The sequence below is a fragment of the Apteryx mantelli genome, chromosome 5 (genome assembly GCF_036417845.1).
Source record: "Apteryx mantelli isolate bAptMan1 chromosome 5, bAptMan1.hap1, whole genome shotgun sequence".
Classification (NCBI taxonomy): domain Eukaryota; kingdom Metazoa; phylum Chordata; class Aves; order Apterygiformes; family Apterygidae; genus Apteryx; species Apteryx mantelli.
In genome coordinates this window covers 70,488,251-70,511,285 of record NC_089982.1, presented here as the reverse complement: position 1 = coordinate 70,511,285, position 23,035 = coordinate 70,488,251, and the positions used below count along the sequence as shown (strand labels likewise).

Genomic DNA, 23,035 nt, shown 5'->3' with positions numbered 1-23,035 from the left:
AGTCAGACCCGGGAGTTCTTAAGTATGCACAACTCCCATTGATTGAAGTGGGAATTATATATATTTAAGGGTAGCAGGATCAGAACAGTTCAAAAGAACAATTTCTGCCTTAATCGACTAAGGACAAAGTGAAAACTCTTAACTTTCAAATTGAGCTTGACTTACTGGGACTTTCTACACCACATTTTTTCATCATTTTTTGGCTTTATAGAGCCAATGGTTGTCCTAATTAAGTAAGCGCTTGCCTTTGCTTCCATTCAGGGTGGTACACAACTCTTTTTTTTTTTTTTTAAATATACTGCAAAATGGCTCCTGGGAACTCATGCCCTCCCAGGTTTCCAGGATCAGGCCCTAATTGTTCTCATTTCAGGAAATCTTGAGACTGGAAAACTGTCATTCTGCCAGCAAATGAGATGTGTAGATTTTGTTGCTTAGACCAAAAAGATTGGACCAACTCTCCAGAACTTCCCGATCAGTTAAGATGTGCCTCTTCAAGACACCAAAGCAGCATTAATCTTTCCCCTCCTTTACCACGTGGTGTTTGCCATTAACAAAGTCTGGCATATTTTTGCTTTCTCTTTCTAAGAGAGCTTTTTCTTTATTTTAAAAAAATTAGAAAGCCTGTATAGCTGCTGCCCATTAACCCTCACTAATACAGAACTGCAGCACGGACAGCCAAGCGATTGTAATCCAGGCAGCGATTCCCAGGCACCCCAGAGAAGCTAGACAAAGCTTTCCCTGTGAGCTGCGCTGGTATCAATTTCTGCAGCAAGGCTTGCAGGAGTAAGCCATAAAAATGGGAATATTGTACTGTTATGCATTTCAGTTTCTTCCCCTGCTCTTGCAAAAAGACTGTCCTTGTATTGAACACTGCAGAAGACAGTAGCGTGTTTGCTGAGTTTTACCACTACTGAGATTTTTCAGAAATTTATATTAAAAACAAAATCTTACCCATCTATTACTATCTTGGTTTTTGGCACCTCATGGTAAATGCAAGATACATGCTCTTCACGTTAAAAGGGCAGGATATTCCTTCCACCTTCAGCATCAAACTTAGGTGCTTAAGTTAAAAGCCCCATTTCTTCTTACAAGAGCAATGGATGGAGACAGATATTTCTAGAGGGCTATCTGGATTTTTTGGTGGGCTAAATCAGCTCACAGAAAAAGCCTCTCTCTTTTCCCTTACTAAAAAGGGCAGCTTAGCCTCCTAACTTAATTTTGGTAAGAGACTAAGTACTATATACTCTCCCCGCACATCCAGACTGGTTTCAGAAGTTAAGCAATGCTGCAGCAAACTAAATATCTATGACTGATAAGGGAGGAAATGTGGCAGATAACAACAAAGGAGCGTCAACTAACATGTATCATACAGGCATCACATCAAACAAAGATTTTTTGGAAGTTGTGTTTTATTCTTCTGATGCGTGTAGTTTATAATTGGTTCAGCTTTTAAATTGCCAGTAAAAGGACAAAACAGAGCAACTTAAAGTACACGTTCAGTTCGTCTCATCTCCAACACTGTTTTGTTGTTTTGTTACATATTATAAAGAAACTACAATAAGAATGATTTCAGGGTATAAAGCTTAGATTTGGAAATTTGTCAAAGTTTCAGAGTACGTCAAGTTAGCAAACAGATTCTGCCTGGTGTGTAGGGGAGAAAGGGGGGCAATTCCAACCTGGGCCTCAGTTTTCTTCGCATTCTGGCATAAGCAGAGATCTGGGTTTTCGTTTTGCCATGCACACTTGTGGTCACCTGCTGTCCTCTCTCACGGGCATGTAAGAAACGGATGGTGTGAGGGGAGAGGAATTTATTTCGGTAACAAATGGAGAGAGACTTTTTTTGAAATGTCACAAAATTAGAAAAAATCAATTGAGGAAATAGTCATGATGACAATTTGTCATTTCTCCTCTGCCTTTCCTCCAGGTCTCATAAGCTGTACCAACTGGCAGATATCTGCAGATCTGTAAGGTATGAATCATCTCACACATTGCCGAGGTGAAACCTGGCAACTATTTAACAGCACCACTGCAACACTATGGAACATTTTAAGACAGGAAATTAAGAATACCTGAGCCCACTAAAGCCACAGGGGGAAGTTTAGATGAACAGAATTTAATTACCCGTGCTGGAATTTGGCCAGGACACCAAAACTTACACCCCAACCCTCCTGTAAAGTGCCATCAGACCTTTAATACTAACAAATGGTCAAAACATCAGCTTTAGATCTGTTCCAAACAAGAGCAGCACTACAAGTCATCTAAGACCTGCTGAGGTATTCATTTACTATTGACTGACAGGTAAGGGTACAACATACTGAATCATGCAAAGCAACTATAGAAGAAGAAGAAAAATATCTTTCCTGGCAGCACTGGAGGCTTTTCTACTCTCAAGGTAGCTTAATATTTTTAGAAGAATTTGGCATATTTTCAGAAATGCATCGAATTACTTTGAAAAAAAACCCCGCACATTTCAATATCTCAGATCTCAAAATATCCTTATTTTCCCCCTATGGATCCCTCAAACATACTTCAATTCTCAGCCTCTTGTTTATTGCCGTTTGTGGTGTGGAAACAAGACATACCATATTGAATAACAGTTGTCTGACTTTAAAGGGAAGATTAAAGCCCAAAAGTATATACTTTTTTTTCCTCATATTATTTTTCTGAAGAAAGCTGTACACTGTTTAACATTTATTTGTGGTAAAGCTAAAAAATTCTGTGGGTTATCTTTTCTATAAGAATAGGATTTCTACAAATCATGGCTCTTGAAATTTCTTAGGCTGGGGAATTATGTCAGCCCTGAAACGCATGGGTTCATTATTCACATTGTGTTACTCCGTTGACATAATTCCCTAACGGACTGGGACATGAGGTGTCCCAGTTTGATACTTCAACCTACAGCCACTGCTTTTGGCTTCTCTAAATAGTAAAGAGTTTTGTGTCTTAGTTCCTGTTTTAAAAATCCTTTGAGCAGTATATCTATATAAGAAAGAAAATCTAGGTTAGTTGTGGGCCACAAGCAATTTATCAAGCAGCATTAGTTGTGTCTGTGGGATATTTTTCATTATCTGAGGATTATTAATAGAGACAACTATATACACAGTGATTATTCCTTGACTAATAATTGAGATAATATTGATATGAAGCCTAGTTTCATTAACACCTCAGTAAAGAGATGTGACTGTGAAGGGTATTTTTTCCCTCCAATTTGTAATCAAAAGTTATTTAATAGTAAAATCAGTCGTTACTTATAACAGAGGTTGTGGACTTGGGAGTTGGTAGAGCCAGCTGCTGGGAGCCAGACTCTTTTTGATCTTCATATTGAATGGTTTCCTTTGATCACCTAGACAATAGATCATAAAAGAACAGAGCTTTTACCCATATCTCCCTAAATTTGCAGGTAAATAATGAGATGGTCTGAACTGAGGCTGCAGCACAAGACTTTTAACAAACAATTCTCCCCTTTGAAGTAGACTTAGGAAAATTAGCATATAAATGAGCAATGCTGCTACATAAGGACACGTGGCTGAAGAAGAAGGATAATTGGACTGAGGGGGTTAGTTTCTAAATGAGGTCGTTTGCTAAATGACCAGCAGTTAGACTACAGGTGTACTCATTTTATGAGCCTGTGATGAGATGCAAACGATGGGTTTGCTCAGGCTGGGGACCATGGGTGGGCACGGGGGGTTGTCGCTCTGCAGCTGGCCAGGAGAGCCCAAAGTCGGGTGGGAGACGGTGCAGAGCCCGCTTGGACACAGCCCACCCCTCCATGGGAGGAGGTACCCAGATGACTCCTTGAAGCTGGACTGTGGTCCCTTACATCAATATTTGTCAGCATCATCTTTAAATACATAATGCTATCCAATACATTCATCTGTTAACCTCTTCCACTCTGTACAAGGAGCCCTGTTTGCAGCGCCTGTGAAAAAGGATCATTACGTTGACATATCCGCAATGGTAGTCGCTGCCAGGAGGCTGCACAGGCTGAACTCGAACCCCAGAAAACTGCTTTCTGTCATAGCCGCAGGGTAATATTAGCGTCTTTAAGCCTCTCAGCTCTTTATTTCACCAAATTCGGTGGAATTACCTGCCCCCAAGGGAATGTGTCACCTCTTTACGGGACACCCCGGTTCTCTCTCCTGGCATGAAAACAGCCCCGTCCTCCTACGGTAGCGACACATGACTAGAGCTGACTCTGTAATGGAGTTTTCTGATTTACTAAATGAGCACAGAGAACTTAAATTAAAAAATACACTTTTGAGTCAACCTTCAACCATAGTTTCTTAGAATGGCTGAAAGAAACATACTCCATTCACCAGGAGGTGAATCCTGGAGGCTGGGGAGCTTTGGGTGAGTTTGGATAAACAGAGTTGCGAGCAGACCTTTAGAAAGAGCGGTCTGGGATGGCAGAGGTGGGGAGCCTTCAGCCGGGCACGTGGTGGCGAAGAGCCGTGGGATTTGGACAGGCGGAGCAGAGGGTTCGCAAATAGGAGCTTTGGCGCAGGTGAGGTGGAGAGCTGGGAAAGGGCCTGGGCTGGAGGGAGATGAGAGCCAAAGGAAATGGATTTATTTCACCCCTCTAGCTTAGCTATTGGGTTTGGGGCCAGAGAATCCCCTGCCCCTTTTCCCCTTCCCCCCCTTTTTTTCCTGTTGGCAAAAGGAACGAGCCTAGCCAAACTAAACAAAACTCATTTGTTTCAGAAAAATTGAAATGAACTTTTTCTGCACCTCTGAAATCCTTCTGTCCTCACTCCTTATATTTATTAATTCAAAGCGATTCACCAAAAGTTGACCTGAATTCTCAAACTACGTTTTTTCTGGCAAATAAACTCTTCACTGAAAACATATGTGCCTGTCACGACACTAAATGCATGCAGTCTATTTACTTGCTGTTTGGCTGATGGCTGGCCCCTTCCCAGGAGTGCAGAGGAGATGGAAGACATTAAGAAAAGCTCTGAATATTGCTAGCTGAATAGTCTATAAAAAGGATAGGGATGATAGGAATGAAATCCCAGCACTGTAAAGCAGCACTTGGAAGATTTAGCTACAAAGTTTCTATAAAAAAAAATCAATGGAAGTCACACAAATAAAAACCATGCGCAACACTTGGAAACCACACCACTGTGCCTCCATAAATGTGCGAGATTAAAAAAAGACCCTAGTTGAAGGCAATGCACTTTGATGGCTCAGCTCAGCGTGGCATAGTGTTGGAAATACCCGTTCCAGAGCGGGTCTCTTCCTGGCACGGAGCAGATAGGCAGACCAGGCTGCGGATGCAGTGGTGGAGACTGCTGCTCCAGCACGGTCACCATTCCTGGTGAGCATTTGACACAGTGACACAGAAACCAGTCTTATGCTAAGGTGGTCCTCCAAAATCCACAGGGGGAAATGCCAGATAACAGGTTAATAGTTATGAAACCAGCAAGGTGGCAGAGAAGCTGAATGGGGAACCGCTGTTCAGCAGCCCCCTTGGCACAAGAGGTAGGGACCCTTGCTGAAACCAGTAGGTCAGCTGAAAGCACTTTAAACAGCAAACGGAGCTTCTGGAGCTTGCTGCAACCGGGGTGGGAAGGCAGAGAGTAAATATAGCTTCAAAAGGGATTAGACGATTTCTGGGACAACAGGTCCATAAAATTTGAAAGAAGGCATGCAATATGACAAGGCTGGACCTCTAACAGCCCTAACGCGGGCAGTTCCCAGTGCTGGGGAACATGTGGGCAATGGGCTATGGAGAGCAGCCAGGTTCGTGTGCTTTCCCAGGATGTGCTCGCCATGGTGGCCAAGAGCTGGGCCGGCTGGACTGCAGGGCTGACCCAGTGGGGCTTTTCATACACGTTCGTGCTGGACACGGAGCCAGCGTCATCGTGGAAGCTCCTGAACTGTGCATTTTCATGCAGCACAGCAAACCATACGGGGAACGAGCTCTTTCCCTTCACAGACTCGCAGAAATTTGCAAATCAGCTTCACGATCTGCCCTTAGACACAAAATCTCCCTTTCCCAGCCCCTAGGGGACACGCACAGAAATGGCTGGGACATGAAACCGCGCAGCTCAGCAGTTTTGAACAGTTTTTGGGGCTGATGTCACACATATACACTCCTGGAGCCGTGCAGAAAACTACTGCCCTCTCCCACCAGACAGAATCTGTCCTGGTGAGACCATTCCCAGTGTGACCTTGCTGGAGCAGCGACCATATCCCAATCTGGAGATACCAGCAAGCAGCGTTGTATAAGGGTCTACTGTCCTTAGGTGACTTTTAGGCTAGTATTGGAAAAAAGGTGCATATTTCCTTGAAAAACGTTTCTCAGTGTGGAAGGCAGCGTAGGGGCTCAGAAAGGTGGAATGACAGACGGGGCGTTTGTATTTAACGGTGTGCAAGGTGTTTTAATATGGGATTTAGATGGGGCAACACCTGGTGTGCTCCAAGGCAAGGCAGACTTGGAGTTTCCCAGAGCTAAGAACATCTCAAGGGAGGCTGTGGAGTGGAAAAGAAAAAGGGCTTTCTTTTCCTAGGGGGCCATTCATACTGAATTATGAAGAAGGAAATGGATCACTGGGAAACAGGGATAGCTGCGAAGAAAAGATATAGGAAACAGAAATTACAGGCTGAAATAGGCCTGGTAGGAAGTAGGAAAAACAATTGGGGGTTTGAAAAATGACCAGAAAAGTGATATTCTCAAGGGTGTAAGCAATAGCCCAGACTACACTGAGAATGAGGTTAGTTTTGGAAATTAACATCACATCTGTCTAGTTCCAATAATCCTTGTCCACTTTAAATGGAGTTCACTCCGCAAGATAACTGCTATAAATAATCAAATACATTATAAACTGGACATATCCTCTACATCGAGTAATCCTGCTATAAAAATTGAGAATAAAGGAATTTGCTGGATGACTAGCACTTAAGAAATTGCTCCCTGGTGAGTTATTTGCAGCCTATTCTCTCCTTCAGTAGGAGTTTATGTTGAATAACTCGCAGCTGTGGAAATACCTGCACAATGGAATTTAATACCGCTAATAAAGGGATCCAAACTGGCACCGCTCCACTCCCGGCTCGCTCACGCTAAGACCCACAGGCGTCTTGGGTCATGCAAACCGCTGAGTGGCCTCAGCGCAGGATCGGAGCAGTTCGAATGGAAGCAGTGAAGGGGGCAAGCGCGGGGCAGGCGACACAGAGGGGTCTCGGCGCGAAATGCCACGCTGCTCCCACCACCGCGTTGGCACGCTCGGGATGGGCAACCGTGTGGGTCCCTATGCCAGCAAAATTAGGTTTAGAGGTGCAGCCCTCAGCCAGGCAGGTGGGAAGAAGCAGCGCACTGGCATTGCATGGTGGGGAGCTGCCCTTTCCTGGGAAAAGCCGGGATGTTGCAAGTAAAATTAATTTAATTCCTACTTTTGGTAGGAGTCCAAGCTCCGAAGCTTTTGTGTTTGTGCAGTAGCGATCAGAAAGCATATTCCTCAACACATTCCTGTTGCAGGAATTTTGGGAAGCTGCTGTTTTCAAGAATAACAGAAGCAAGAAGGAGTTAGTATGGCTCGTGGTGTTGTGTAAACAGAAAAGGCAACAAAACCAGCCAGTTACCGAGCGGCCACGTTGCAGCCCGGGTTGTTCACTTCCGGGCACGTTTAAGGCACCAGCTACCAGAAGAGAGCATGGAGATACGCACTTGTGGACTGGAAAGCCAGCATTGCCAGCTCTGCATGATGCTTCTGGATTGCAACTCTCCCAAATTAGTTGATTTTCAAATACTAAAGGGAATAGGAGGAGAAAGGAGGAGAGGCAAAAGATGGAATAACTGATAGCTTGAGCCATCTACATAGCTCATATGTCCTTCAAGTGATTACATCCAACTGTCTGTTCACCTTTGCAACACTCGTGAGCACGTTTGTGGAGCGAGCTGGGTGGCACGTGCCCTGTGCCAGTCCCTCTGCTGGTTTTAAACCAAAACTAAATTTCTCGTGCTGGTAGCTGCATGGAAACAAATGTGGAAAAACATAACCAAAGTATAAATTAAAATTTCAAAACCTGGAAGGAACCAAAAGGAAAAGCACATTCAAAACAAACAAAAAGGTTCTAACTTGTTTTAAAAGCCTATTGCATGACTCTGAGGATCCCAACTGCGGCACGGCTGTCCTAGGCATTGCGACAGCAGCCTGCGCAGGCACGGACGGAGCTGTTTCCCGATGACAAGGAAGCGACCGCAAGGCTTCCCGCCGGAGCGGCCCTGCCTGCACGACCTTCCAGGCGCTCGGATGGGGAGGAGGCATTTTGATGGGCAGAAAGGTCCTGGGAAAGCTCACGACTGCAGGCCAGGCCTTTCTGTACCAAAGTGACTCTGTTGGTTTCACGATAGGACTTGCTATGTATTTATTTATTTTACCTCAGACTCTCTTCAGAATAAACCCATTATTGCAGTATAGCCTCAGTTAAAGGAGCCTGCTGCAGTTAAGAAAGCAGAACAGTTTTGGCGATGACCTGTGCTATTACAGATCATTTAAAGAAATCCATTTTCTACTTCCCTTTCAAGCCTGCCCTCGCGCACGCCTGCCCCACACCGCCACGTGGCTGTGCCTGCGTGGGCCCGTCGCTGGGACGGCGCCTCTGCTATCGACTGCAATTTTCTTCCCCTGTTTATGGGCTTTTCTTAGAAACCGCTGTCTTGCAGATTGCCGGTTTCTGAAGCGTCAGGCTGTTCGGAGGTTTAAAGGCAATTATTATCCAGACCACTCCTCCCTTCCCCACCGGTTCTTCTCGCTGCTCAAGTACTGACAATACTGCGAGTCTCACAACAAAAATCATAGGACTCGACAGCTCCCTGTTTCCATTTTAAAAGCCCACATCCCACTATCACGTGCTCTGGAGCTTAAAAATGTTGACTCCCTGTGGATTGCACTGTTCAATCACTCATTAGGAATTGGTCATTAGTATTATTTTTTCTTTTTTCCCCACAAGAATGCAGCTGGCATCTACAGTAAAGCCAAACTCTATTGTATGAAACTCATGAGTTAGGCCCTTCTAAACAGGATTCTGGCTTAAAAAAAAAAAATTAAATAGAAATTTGCTGGGGGAAAAAGAAGGTTGATTTAGGTTGATTTCTATTTTTTGAGCATTTAGGCTGAAATAAACACAAAACTTAAGTTTACTGAACAAAACCAACTCAAAACTTCCTGTTCCTGTTGACACAAAGACAAGCAGAAGAAGTTAGCTGTCACAGGCAAACGTAAGATTATCCTGGTCCTACACAATTCAGGAACCACAAGGGGTGTTCTTGACTATCCAGGGACACCCTAGCTACGAACTGAGCTCATATAAAATGAGCTCCTGTAAACATTCACACGTGAGGAGCTGGTGATTTAGGAACTGAGACAGTAACGCGGAGCTGTTGAAAAATCTCTATGAAAAGATACCTGCCCCAGTTGCTAGTTTTTTCTTGTCCCTCTTTGAAATGCCAGTCTAACCAGGAGGGGAGATTTCAAAGAAGGCAGCTGAAAACTCCCTTTCAAAATGGAGTTTGCAGCCAAAGAGAGACACAGGCCCCAGGATCCGTTGCAGTTCCTAAATTTCACACCTGCTCTCTGCTCAACTTGCTGCCTCTTGGCAACCCAGGAGTGAGCCACCTTGGCTCCCGTGGGTCCCTCTGGGTAGGGCACGAGCGAGGCCCGCGTTGTGTTTCACATGTAGCCAGAAGAAGGTGGAAGGTTAAAAACGTTGGGCAAAACAGCAAACAAATTTTCATAAGCTACCAAAGAGATGAGAGAAAATTGAATGAAAAAAAAGGCAACACAGTGTCAGAAAGCACCAAACACAGATCTTAAAAGCTTTTCCAGTACTCAGGCCCCCAAGAGATCACTCAAGGAGGATGAAACTTCATGTGATGAAATGACGGTTGCAGCTGAATATGATAAAGTGTTAAATGCCTGTTTCATATTGAGCATTTGCTAAAATGCCTCCTAATGCACTTATAAAGGAGCTGCTAGCCATAAACATTATATCTGTTCAATACAAAATGGTACACACTATCTCAGATGAATTCAGAGTTGTTGAGACAGAGCTATTAATTAAACCAGGGCAATACAGAACTCTATCTCCAGAGATTAGATTCATTTTGCATAGTATAAAATAGTGGGTTTCCCCCTCCCCCCCAGCTCTGATGACATTTCTGCATGCCAGCTTGCACCTAGCAAGATCTTAGACACCTGAGAAACATTTATATCCTAGATAACAGTGCAATTACAAAACAAAAAACAACAAGAAAAAACAACACAGTGAAAGAAAAGAAAAGCAGCCTGAGGAATTACAGCCTCCAGCACTGAGCACAGACCTGGGTGATGCTGAGCTTCGGTATCCAATGGGAAGGGCACAGGCAGCCAGCTCTGCCCTAGGGCACCAGCTGAAGCCCATTCCCCTGCTCACCTGCCATAACAGCATCAGGCACCTGCATTGTCAGGGATACATTACCTGCTTTTCCTAACTGACACCAATCAGTCTCTCTCTGCTCTCCGTAAAGGCAACAGCAGCATAGCCTGATTTCTTGGGGAACTGGAGAGGCCTGAGGTGCTTGTGCACCATTGTGGCTGGAGGCTTTTGTAGCATTCAATTCAATATGCAGAAATGTATTGTTCCTGATGTCATCTTTGCTCTCTGTACATGTGCATAATGGTGTTTTCAAGTGTGTTTAGGGATTAAGATTACCCATACACCCCCTAAAATTAAAAATATTTCTTGATGTAAGGGAGATAATTCTTCGTATTTCAAAAGTGACTCCTCGGGTCAGGGCAGAAATGCTCCTGCAGTTAGATTGCTCCATGGCTGTTCTTAATAAAGCTTCTTCCTTGCAAGCAACTGGTACTAGTTGCTGTCAAAATAGCATGCAAAATTAGAACAAATTTGAATATTGTGAATATTCAGTGGAAATTACTAGCTTTTCATGAGACATGGCTTCATGGTCCATAAATTTATCAACTTCCGTAAGTGACTCTTTATCTAAAGGTACCATCTGCCAATCTGCAATACTGGGGTACCAACAGATTTCCTAATACAAGCATAGTGATGTTAAATATTCAATAACTCCTATTAATACAGTAGAAGATTCAGGCCTTAGCCTTGTATAAAAATATGCTGTCAAAAAGCTGAAAAAAACATACATATCATCCAGTTCTACTCAGTAAAAGCAGCTGCTAGGGTTACTTGTGCCCCAAGGCAGCTTTAATTTGGACATGCTGTATATCACCATAGGACTACTTGACCAGAGTTGCAGTATCAAGAAATATTTTCAGGACTATTCAGTCTCCATTAGCAGTTTCTCCAGGATATATTAGGTACAAACTGGGTTTCCTTCAACATCAATCATTCATGTTTTCTCTTTCATCCTGTCTCTGCTAAAATGGGATTTTCATGGAGGCCATGAAATTGCAAAATCTAGTCCATTCTTATGGCTGAGCTCCATCCTTTAGGCTCCTTAGCGGTGTCTTGCAGCAAAGGCTAGGGCAAAGAACCCCTCCCCACCCTGCTCTTAGGGAACACCCGTTAACGCTCAGTATTGCGCCTTTCCATTCAGTAGTTTCCTTTTTCTTTTTTCCCCCCCTTTCCCCTGTATGGTTCAAGACTGTTTATCCTTGGCATCTCCCTAGGAAAGGGTATTTCTGCCAAGTTCCCCAAGGATGGGAGTTGCTTGGTTTCCCAAGCGTGCAAAAGCATCACCTCCTCCAGGACCAGCATCACAAACTAGCTGCTCATGACTTTCACAGACACTCTACCGTGCTACCAGAATACAAATACTAGTTATACCTCTAGTAGTTCTCTAGTTATACCAGAAGTCTCTTCCAACCTGAATTGTCCTATTTTGTTATTACTTTCACATACCAATGTGAAGGTGGTGAGACCTGAGGACCCTTTCCTTCTGCAAATACCATAAAGCCACAAAGATTGCCCCACTTTGCTTGTTGTGAAAAGGGAGAAAGGAGGCACTTTAAGGAGAGCTGAAGTGTTCTCAGGAGGTGTAGCTGGTGAGACCAGCTGGAGACACATGTGACTTGGATGCTCTCTGAGACCTGGACTTTGCTGACCCAAGAAAAAAAATTCCCCAAACAAAGCTATTCAAAATATAATCAAAATGCACCACAGCTTATGAGTCTTACATGGTCCAACTCCTTCATAACAGCAATCAGCTTAGTTATCAGTGTTCTTTCTTGATCACTTTACTAATTATATGATCCTGCTTTTCTAAATAAACTCCCAGAATTTCCTCCCTCTGATTTGACAGGGTGCTTCTCAGGGCCAGTATTTCCCTCCATTTAGCTAAAACAAAAAAGAGCTTTCTCTTTGAAAGTATTCCAGCATCATGAGATAAGTTTCCTTCCTCCTTTTAATAATTGCACAGTTCCCCAGAGGAAAGTGTCAACAACATTATTTCCTTCCAAATTCTAAAAGAGTTACAATGTTCGTGTGGGTGGTGAGATTAGATCACAGTCAAATTAATTGTTAGTTTCAAGCTTTCATTTTTCAGGCAGCAACCTCAGCTCCCATGAACTTGTTGCTTCAACTCACCAGTGATCTGTATTCACCTTTCCCACTTCTCTGCCTGAGGTGGTAAAGCAACGCATAAAAGCTGGTAAAACATAGTGTCATTTAACTGGAACCCACAACCAAAAGGCATAAAATCTGGTACTTAATATAGATGTTGTACCTTAATTCTCTACCAGTAGGGAAAATGTTCCCAAGAACAGGGTATAAGCACATGGAGAGAGACACAAGATTACAGGCTCTGTCTTGAAGAGTGTAATTTGAAACATAAAAAGAAAAGCCAGTGCCACCACTCCCAGCACGGGGGTGAAGGAAGTAGCAATGAAGTCTGCATGGTGAGCTGCTCTACCTAGCTGACCACTTTGTTAATCCAGCCCATTTGGACATTTTCTTTGTGAATAAATAAGTGAATAAATAAAAACAGCTAGTTCCATCTGTTATTCACCCTAACCACAATAGGATGGATTGATAGCTTGCAGAGTGGGTTTCTGAGGAAATATGGAAAAAGTGTCCTTCCAGATTAATTCAAGGACAGCACTCTACGGAGTCTGTTACCCATTTTTCAAATGTTCCTGTGTTTATTTACTGAAACAACAGGAGTAATATGACATCATAAATCTTTTAAAAATTGAAATAGTAGTGCCAGTCTTGAAAGATTAATAATAAGGAACGCCTTTTAGAGTGTGCTCATGAAAATGTAATATGAATGATTAGTGGTTTGAACATTAGAATTACAGTGTATAATTGTAATGTTATTGCAACTATATAGGAGCCAGTGATCCTTTAATGGAATACAGTGTGAATTTAATTATTTACATGGAAAAATCAGTGCTCATAAAGTCACTGATTGATAGACCTACAGTTTCCTATATCCTGCAAGTGTTATGAAGGGGCAACGTTGCTATCTATGCAGATACACTCAGTCCACGTTTGTTATTTATTTAGTTTTAAATCCTACCCTGTAGCTGACCCATTTTGCACTGAGTGCCTAGTTCCTAGAGAAAACTGAATGGTCATTTTTTGGGCAGTCTTCCTGAGAGGCCTATCAAGGGTGTTGCAGTTCTCTCCTGATCCCTAAGTTAGAAGCTAGGTACTTTGCTTAGGTGCTAGGGCTATTTCCCAGTGAAGAGCCAAGTGGCAAGGCAGGGTGCTTTGCCCTGTATTGCTTCTTTTAGGGTGGTTTCAACACTTTTTGGTAGAATCGCATCCAGAAAACGCACGCTTAAAAATGTATACACACTTTGGTGACCCATTTCCCTAGAGTGGCTTCTAAGCATACAGTCACTCAGGAAAAACCCTAGGACTTCTCCAGGTGCCTTTATAACGCCAGCAGCATTAGAAGAACGGTTCCAATCAAGCGAAAGGCATCCCGCGCCTGCACAAAAGGGAGGGCCCCGCAGGTTCAGCGCCTCTGCCCCGTGCTGCTTCGACCCGCCGGGCTCCGGCCGCCCGCCGGGTGCGCCTGGGGGCGGCGCAGCTGCCGGGGCTGCAGGCGCTGGCCTCCCGCGCCGCCCTCGCGGCCCTGCCGCGGGTCTGCCCCGGCCCGGAGATTCCCCTCTCCAGGCTCGCTCCCCTGAACACCTGATTTGATAGCAAAGGAGAGAAAGGAGGAGGATTTTTTAGATCCTCTCAGTCCCAGCTGAGGGCCTCACCGCAAAGCTATCATCGGGCAAACTCGGCAGAGCGGAAAGCCCTGCTCCGCTGGGCCCGGCGCCGGGAGCCGGAGGGCTCTGCCGGCTGCCCCACGCGCCCCACGCGCCCTCCAGCCGCTGCTGCTCACCCGCGGTGTTGGGCAGCGCTGGTGCGAAGGGCGAGCACCTAAGCCAGCCGAGCGGCAAGCGATTCCCGCCTCTCTGCTGGGAAGGGCTGGCGCATCAGCGAGCCCCCAACTCCAAAAGCTCCTGGTGCGTGAGCCTGCCCACGGGCATACGGCTTTTGCATGCAAGGAACTGCAAATGCACTGTGGAAGAGCACATTTGTTAACACAGTTTATTGGCACACTTACTGGCAAAGCATACATAAAATACAGTTGTATTATATAACACACTGACTCACTGTGTCTTTACATGATGAGTTGAACATATTAATATGTAAATGAAAAAAAATTAGTTTCTTTTATAAAGTTTCACATAAATACACCGGAATCAAAAAAAAAAAAAAGAAAAAAAGAAAGTAAAACAAAAAATGTTTTGAGGGCTTTACAAAAATATTATACAAGAAATATACCATGAATAGAAATAACAACAAAGCCAACTCAGATACAATAATAAAAACACAAAAGTTTTAGATTTATTAAGCTGCCCACAAAGTTAATGGATTACATGGCTTTAAAATATCTGGATCAACAGCAATTTTACAAAGCATAAACTCTCATAGGACTGGGTGTCTTTTTCCACATAAAAATATTTCTCATGTCTTTGATGAAAAAAGACATTTCTTGTTTCAGCACTTATATTTAATGATGGAAAGAGTATCTACTGACATCAGCTAAATGTAAATTAAAAATGCTGGATCCTTTAAATGATTAACCAATGAAAGAAAAGTTAAAGAAAGAACAAAAGTTACTTTAAATTACTTTTCCTTAAAAGCTGATTTTTCTTCTGAAACAAGAAATTTCAGGTGCAAGTTGAAAAGCAGAAAATATTTTACAATTGTAAAAAGTTTTACATAGTTATGTTAATGAGATCCTGAGCACTGATGACTTGTTAAAATATGGCCATTGTTTGATGAGGAAAAAAACAACCCCTCCAATAGAATGCATTGTCAGAAATTTGCCATGAGATGCTATATAATTTTCAATTATTTTAATTGAGGTCAGTGCCAGTATCATGTTGTGTGTGAAAGCTTCCAAGAAATGTATATGGAAGCTTATACATGATTTTTCCCTAATTAAAAAAACATCAGAGAGCTTTAGTTTAGAAATAGATACTGTATCTGTTGAAAGGTATTTTTGTTCTTTTTTTTTTAAAGAATGCTGCTAAACAGTAATTAATAACCCACTGACATACATTCCAGCAGGTATTGCTGCAGAATAACCTATTGGGAAGCTTGTGGTGTGGGGTTTTCAGATTTAGTCTCCTGGTTAGCAGGAGGTTTGCTGTTCCACGGGCTGTTATTTCCCAGTGCAGGTGAATTGTTGAAATCTTCTTCATCATCCATGCCATTTGCTGCATCATACTGTGTATTCTCTAATCTAGTGATAAGCCTTTCGTCTTCATCCCCAAATTCGCCTCCCATCAGAGTTGGTTCTCCTACCACCATCACATCCTGTGAACAGCACCCAATATTTGTTATATGGAAACCTTGAGAGAGAAAAAATCAACTTAAAAAAATCATGTTAGAGAATTTGCATGTCTTAATTTTGTGATATTCGTACAACAGAGTTAAAAGTTCCTGAATAGTAGGAACCAGGAGACAGGCTTATGCTTCATTTCTAGTTTACATAAAAAACTGTTACACTCCTCTCTAGCTGCATGCTCATGGCTCTGGATGTCAGAAACCCCAGAACTGAAAAGCAGGTAGACTGAAAAATGCGCATGTGTTTTAAAAAAATAAGCAGGCTGTGAAACTGGCTTAAGCTCCTGCTTGAAATGTTTAGCCTTTATCCAGTATTTCTGAGCTGTTTTATTTGGAAAGGCACCAGGGTGCATCTCAGTTGCAACTCTATGATATTCCTATTTTAAAACTAGTTTAAAAGAAACCACATTTCTTATTCTCAGACTTTTCAAATGTGGAGCACACCACTCTAATAAAGATGGTAACTCTCTTATCCTTAGCCAGCCAAGCCCTTTTACGCATCCAATATACTTGACATTCTGCTACTTAATTATGGTAATTAATTTAGGTAAAGTTTTTGATAAAAACAATGTTCACACTGATTTGACAATTTGCATAGCTAATTAAGTCATTAGCAAAAACCTGCTGATTGCCAACAAGCCCTGAATTTACCATCTGTTATTTCATGGTGCCTGTCACCTAACTCCATGTAGGCAACCCTGCTGCCAATCTGTGCAGTAAGAGGACCAATCTGTCCAGCTGGTACCGTAAAAGGAAGATGAAGAGTGCTAATTATAATTACACTGATGAAGCTAGTAGTCATCAAAAACTGAAGCATGCAAGAAAGAAAGAATTCATCTAATCACTGCTTTAAGTACAAATTGTCCTTCCATGAAAACAAGTAAACCGCCTACTGTACTCCAGTGCATCACAGATCTGCTGCAAAAACCTAACCAGCATGGGATAGAAAGGTGCAAACTTGAGGCTGGAAAGCAAAGGTGCAAAGCCAGAGCGCCCTCTCATTCTCTCTGTTCAAAGGGAAATCAGGTTGCTGTGCTAACCGCTATGAGAAATACGTGGGATGCATCTTTTCATGCAGCTCAGGTGGCAGGGCATCAGATAACATTTGGTAAAAGTGCAGTAATTCCAGATATCTGTCTAGCTTTGTACCTGCTGATTTAACAAGCCCTTCAAAGAATCCTAGAGAACAACGGATTCATATTTTAAAGGATCTGTTCCTGCTTATGAACGTAAAAGCATTTGTAAAAAGCAAACAAAAGACACATGTTTGCATATAATAAGACTTTTTCTATTAGATATGTACTTCATTCACCATGAAACCATACAAGTCACTGCCTCTATTTACACTGTTTCTTGATATCCCTTAGCAAAGGCTGACATGCTACAGAAGAATGCTTAAATCACAGTTTCAGCCTGTGCTATGGGAAAAAATTGTGAATAGATGGAATCTGTTACATGATTTCTTCCTTACATTGTCCGTATTTTGTTACTCCATATATCAGTAAAATATTTCGTTAAATCAAATCACCACAGAGCTTTGCAACATAGAAGTTTAAAAGACCAAGGTGTTTATAACAGAAAGTTTATTCTAATTCATTTCATCCCTCTAAACAACAGAAAATGTATAGTTTGCACTGCTGAACCAGACCTGACCCCACTGTATTGCTAGAGCAGTAATGACAAGAGAGACCCGGCAGAGGACAGCAAATTGGATTTGAGCGTGCAATGTGATATGGCAGGCAAAAAGGACCACAGTGACTGAAATACTGAATCACAGACCAAGGTGGCAACAGCTGCTCTTACTTCAGCGCTTTCAAGCATGGACCTCAGATGCTGCCTCAAGTTCTGAGTGTTGCCGTACCAGGGAGAGGTCAGCAACTTAGATGAAACATAGGGAAGTGCAACAAACATAATTACAGGCCTAGAATAGCTGGTTGGGGAGGCCAGGTAAAAGAAATAAGTATGTATTATATTGACCAAATCATTGGGAGGGGTAAACATGCTTAATAACTACAAGTGCTGAAAGGAAGAGGATCGCTTTAGGCCAATCTGATGAAATATTAACTACGGTACTAAGATGACATTAAATAAAGGAAAATGTAACTTCCACTGGTAAGACAATATTCCTGTTACTCAGAACAGCAGACTGAGGATTAATTATCCCAATAGAACAGCGATAACTCTGCTGCTCAGGTCACCTAACACTGGACTGGGGAAAAACTCCATCTGTGATAGGAAACAAGCATGCATCAGCGGGGAGATGCTCAATGACCTTGTAAGTATTTCCATCTCTAATTTCTGAGTCTTTGCAAATATTATTCCTTTAATATAATGACATCCACTGAGAGGACAGTTTGCACTTATATTTCTCTCCATGCTACTGGGTATGTCTCTCTCTCTCTCTCTCTCTCTGGGAATTAAACTGCAATTATTCTGAGGTTAGTGGAGTTTTCTCTGATTCTATTTAAAAGATAGATATCACAGCATTACTCATAGGACATTAAAAGATATATATTATATATATATATATTCTTTACAATCCTGCCACTTATAGTATGTCAGGCAAAAATACTTTCTCAGGAAGTGCACATGCTGTTTCCTCCCCAAAGAGGATTCTGCTCCTCAGACTGCAAGCTGAAGACCCCACCGACTGAACCCCATTGAACCTCCACTCACTAGTTCCCGTGCAATGACCACCAACCTCTGAGGAGGACTGGAAGTGACTCCTTTTAGAGCCCCTCAATGCTTCTCCTTAAATTGGCCAGTGGGGGTCACTGCTGTTGAATGACACAAGGCTCCATCCCTCCCAGGGTTGAGGCTGCAGCTCTGGAGTGCTCCTAGCTCCTGCTCATGGAGTGAGAAGCAGAATCCAAGAATTAAACCCTAGTCTCTTGCATGGCAGCACACACTGCTATGGCCTAGTTATGGTAGCACATATTTGACTAGATTATTTTTAAAAAGATTTAGACTGTAGTCACTCAATCTTATTAATTTACTCTGTGATTAGAAACAACAATTTTTGGTCATGGAATGTCTCATGATAGCACTGTAAATAAAGCAGTGGATGTTTTACATTAGGTGATAGATATGTACTATTTAATAATATAATCACAATAGCAGCTTTCATGTATAGCATACCTTTCATCCTGCAAGATCCCTAATTGCCATCCAAACTTAAATTGATGCATACAAACTACACACAGAGATCACTTCATACGCAACTCAAATGCAAATACTTCTATTTAACAGACCTGCCATTTCTCAGGCTTCATCTTCTTTATACCTAACTTCACAGTTTTGCTCTGCTCTGCTCAGTTACATAACTAACCTTTTTAACCTGGTATTTTAAAAATGATCCTATGGCTAAACAATGTCTTACTGGAGTCCAGAGGTACAAAAGCAGAGTGGGCCATGAAAAATTCCCCATACCTATGTCTGCCATCTTCACTGCTGTTAATAGCTTAGCTCAGTGTGTGACAATGATTCGTTTATAGCTCAAGTGTCACAAGCTCCAGAAGGACACAAACACTGCTTCACCAGTCTGAAATAATTAAAAATATCTGAAACTATCAAGCATTTTGTTCAAATAAACCTCATACTTCAAGGACTGAAAGTTGTGCTCATTTTAGCAGCCAGAGTATCTTTAAGTGCTAAGCCAAAAGAAGGGTACCTCTTCATTCCTTTCTTCTTTCCTTCCTTCCTCTTATGGAATTGCGTTAGTGGTGATAATTTTGATAATCTGACTTCTTAGCTCCTTACCAAAACAATTATTAATGACTCACAGCCCTATTTCTGCCCAATCCATTAATGGTCACTACCTCCAAGATAAAAACACCAGCCTGACATTTGTGCAAAAATGATCTGTAGAAACAGAACTGATTTTAATTAGGTTTCAGAGTAAACACTTTCTTGAGTTGAATAGTTATCTTTCATATCTCATCACAGTGCTCTCTCTTAACTTGACATTCTGGTCTTGTTTGGAATATTTTTCCTCAAGCACAACAACCAATTTGCTCACTCTTGTCTCCTTCAGGCTAAATCTTAGATCCTGAATTGCACAGTTTTGAGAGATGGGGCAATTTCTGACACTAATCTTCTAGCCCTGGAACTGTAGCTTTGGGTACTACCACATCCATTACAAAAGACTCTAATATCCCCTGTTTCTGAAACTTGTAAGAAATTGTAGTGTTCCTTTTCACATTAGCAGCTATATTTATGGATTTGGCTTTTGAGGAGCTTATAAAGAATTACAAAGAGAAATTGAGATTATTGAGGTATGTAGATCACTGAAGGAGTGCAAGGAGGCTCTAATTATGACTCTGGATGTACCAAAGAATATCTGATTTACTTAGTGGAATGGAGGGATGCTTTATTCTTTCCAACACCACTGATATTTTACTGGGTTCATGATTACAATATTACACGCAACAGAACTTCATTAGTAATTGAAAGCAAAATACACCTATTAATTTCTATGGTTATGGCTGGGAACAGCTTAGAGTAATGGTGCTTAGACTTTGTGAGAGTTGTGCATTGTTGTCAAATTTCCAAATTCAAATATATCAAAATGGATCAGTGTGCACAGTTTTCATTAAACTTAGCTGAAAGCATTATTTAAGTGATATGGCTCTATGGACCACTTTTGATTATCTTGCCTATACCTGTAATCCACAGATCACAGGGTCAGGGGTCTGCACACATGGGCCTGGGCTTGCAAGAAAGTTTTTATTCGAAAAAGAGAAGAATAAGAAAAATGCAAAGAAATCAGATCTCAGCCTGTGAAGAAGGCTTGAAAACTGAGCAAGAACTTGGGAAAACACTGCAGCTAGCTTCAAACACGAGAGGAAACCAGTCAAGTGTTGCCCATCTTTGCTCTTTGGTCAGACCAAAGAGGAAAGTGGTAATTATTCAGGTCTCTGTCCAACAGTTTAACATTTCTTCCAAAGATCAGACATGATCAAGTTCATGAACAAATTTGAGAGCATGTCAAATGACTGGAATCTGCTGAGACTAATATATCTGAGGGAATTATAGATTCTGAATCCCTGTTTTGTCAACTTTCTTAACACACTAAACAAAAATCAGTGTTTTTGTGAAAGCACTGGAAGTAACTTAGTCTGCACCAAAGAGAAACTAAGAGAAGCTAACTTCTGGTGAGAAAAATGTTTTGTATTTGTACTATTGGAGAGACTTTATTGGTACCTGGCTGTAAGTCACCACAGCATGCTACCTAAGTACCTATAGGTTCAAGTCAAAAGAATCACTGAGCAACTAAGGACTAGGGTGTAAAACTGCAGCCTAAACTCATGAATTCTGCAGTGCAATCATGTAGCACACTGGCTAACTACATTTGTTTAAAGAAAGCTCCCAATATGTAGGAAAAGTGTTAAACAGGGCTTTGGCAGAAAGAGTCATATTGGCAAGAGGAGATGCTGAAGGTGCAGAACCAGTAGGGTGACAAATAACAGAATCAGAGAAACCTCCACATTACAAGGGAAAATGAGTATAAGAGAGCTCAAGTGACCATCAAAAGGGCAAAACTTTGTCTTTTATTAAGCAGGGTTGAAGAAATATAAAAATTAGAGATATGAGGACAAACTGAGAATGACCCTTTTCAAATCACTGATGAGACGGAAGATACATATGATCCCACATGCATACCCACCACTGGCAGAGACCCTTAAGATGCTTTTGAAGACTGTGTCATTAAACATGTATTAAAATGTGTCAGCACATTCAAAGTGCTAATAAATTTAAGGCAACACAAAGGGCACAAATGATACTGATGGATTAGACTTCAACAGCTGAACTTTAGGATGCAGTGCCAGCCTGACCCACCCATGGAAATACAACCATGTGGTTTCACTTTCTGGACTTGTCTCTCTAATGTCAGTAAAGTCCCTGCCTGAAGAACTGATCAGAAAGTATGTTGGTGGAGGACATGGCACAACCTCCTTTTATTGAAGAAGAATGTGTAGGTGGCAAATACCGTTTCACATTACTGACTAATGTTTGGTTAGCCCAATGTACTTATCCGAATATCTAGAAAGGACTATGGGGAAAATGGCAAAGCTCAGTGAAGTTTCAAACTTTGTCTTAGCTGATGGTACCACTTTCTGGTCACTGGGCTGAATGTGGAGAATTTGCCTCTCTAGACATTACTATAGCAAGAGGAGTTAATGATATGGGTGAGAAACATTGATGAAGGGTATGGTAAGTTCACATATCTGCCAGAGTGTACACAGTATCACTGTAGGAGCAAAACTGAATAATTACTATGTCCTAAACCAAGAAAGATTAAAGTAGAGGCCAAGGAAAGATTCATTTACTATCAAAGAGAAACTAACATAGAAACATAAAAGTGACAGGAAATAAGGAATTGGACTGTATTATGGTAGAAAGACTGTCTTTGCTGGCTGGGATGAATCACTGGAGAAGAAGAAAAAGCTTACATCTGCAGTAGATGACTTCAAATTAATCCAGGTTTGGTGTGTATAAGAGCTCACTGTTGGGGTTGTCCAGAGAGAATGATATGGGGAAAACAGAAGTGAAACCAGCTCTGCTTATGAAGGTCATCTGGAGACAGAACATGCAGTGATTTCATTCCTCTTATCTAATAGTAGGGGGAAGAACACTTTTAACACTGAAAATGCTTTCAGTAGTTTTTTCTACCAAGCAGGAAAGTCCTATTCACAGAAAGCTCTATTACCAAATGTAACTTTTACCTAGTAGAAAACCATTGAATTGTATTTGAGTATATCTTATGTTCTATTGCATATAGAGCAAATCAAGCATTAACTACCAACTGATTTGCTCTTAGGTGAAGTTAAGACAAGGAAACAGAAAGCAAGTTACTGCTACCTGGACTAACTCTAGACACAGTGGCATGTCTGTAGTTAGGTGTTGCCCACTTCAAAGAATGCATGATTTTGAAGAAACACAACAACATTTCTGTATTTAAGTTAACTGAAAACTGTTGAATAGTTTTACATCGAAATATCCTACAGCTAAAATTATTTTAAGTTCAGTCTACACTACAGGGTAGCCCAACCATCAGTTCCATCTGGTTTGCTTGGGGAAGCTGCTAGCACGACAAATCAAACAGCTAAGCATTTTCCACTATGCAGACTGAAAGGAGAAGTGTCCTGAAAATGGAACTTGGTCTCCATACCAAACAGTTAGGACCATCTTTCTACTGAGCAAACCATACTGAAAA

General features: G+C 41.9%; 1 protein-coding gene across 6 annotated transcripts in view; it reads right to left on the bottom strand.

Annotated features, from left to right (window-relative positions):
* Positions 1 to 14,493: 14,493 nt before the first annotated feature.
* LDB2 (LIM domain binding 2) overlaps positions 14,494 to 23,035 on the bottom strand; it is a 219,581-nt gene continuing 211,039 nt past the window's right edge. For 4 of the 6 annotated variants that reach the window (XM_013960065.2, XM_013960066.2, XM_067297173.1 and 1 more), the window contains exon 8: positions 14,494 to 15,789. In XM_013960065.2, the coding sequence (XP_013815519.1) occupies positions 15,559 to 15,789 (231 nt within the window). In that variant the 3' untranslated portion in view covers positions 14,494 to 15,558. Of the gene's footprint in view, positions 15,825 to 23,035 lie in introns of all 6 variants that reach the window. The other 2 variants (XM_013960070.2, XM_013960071.2) reach the window with 2 other exon arrangements.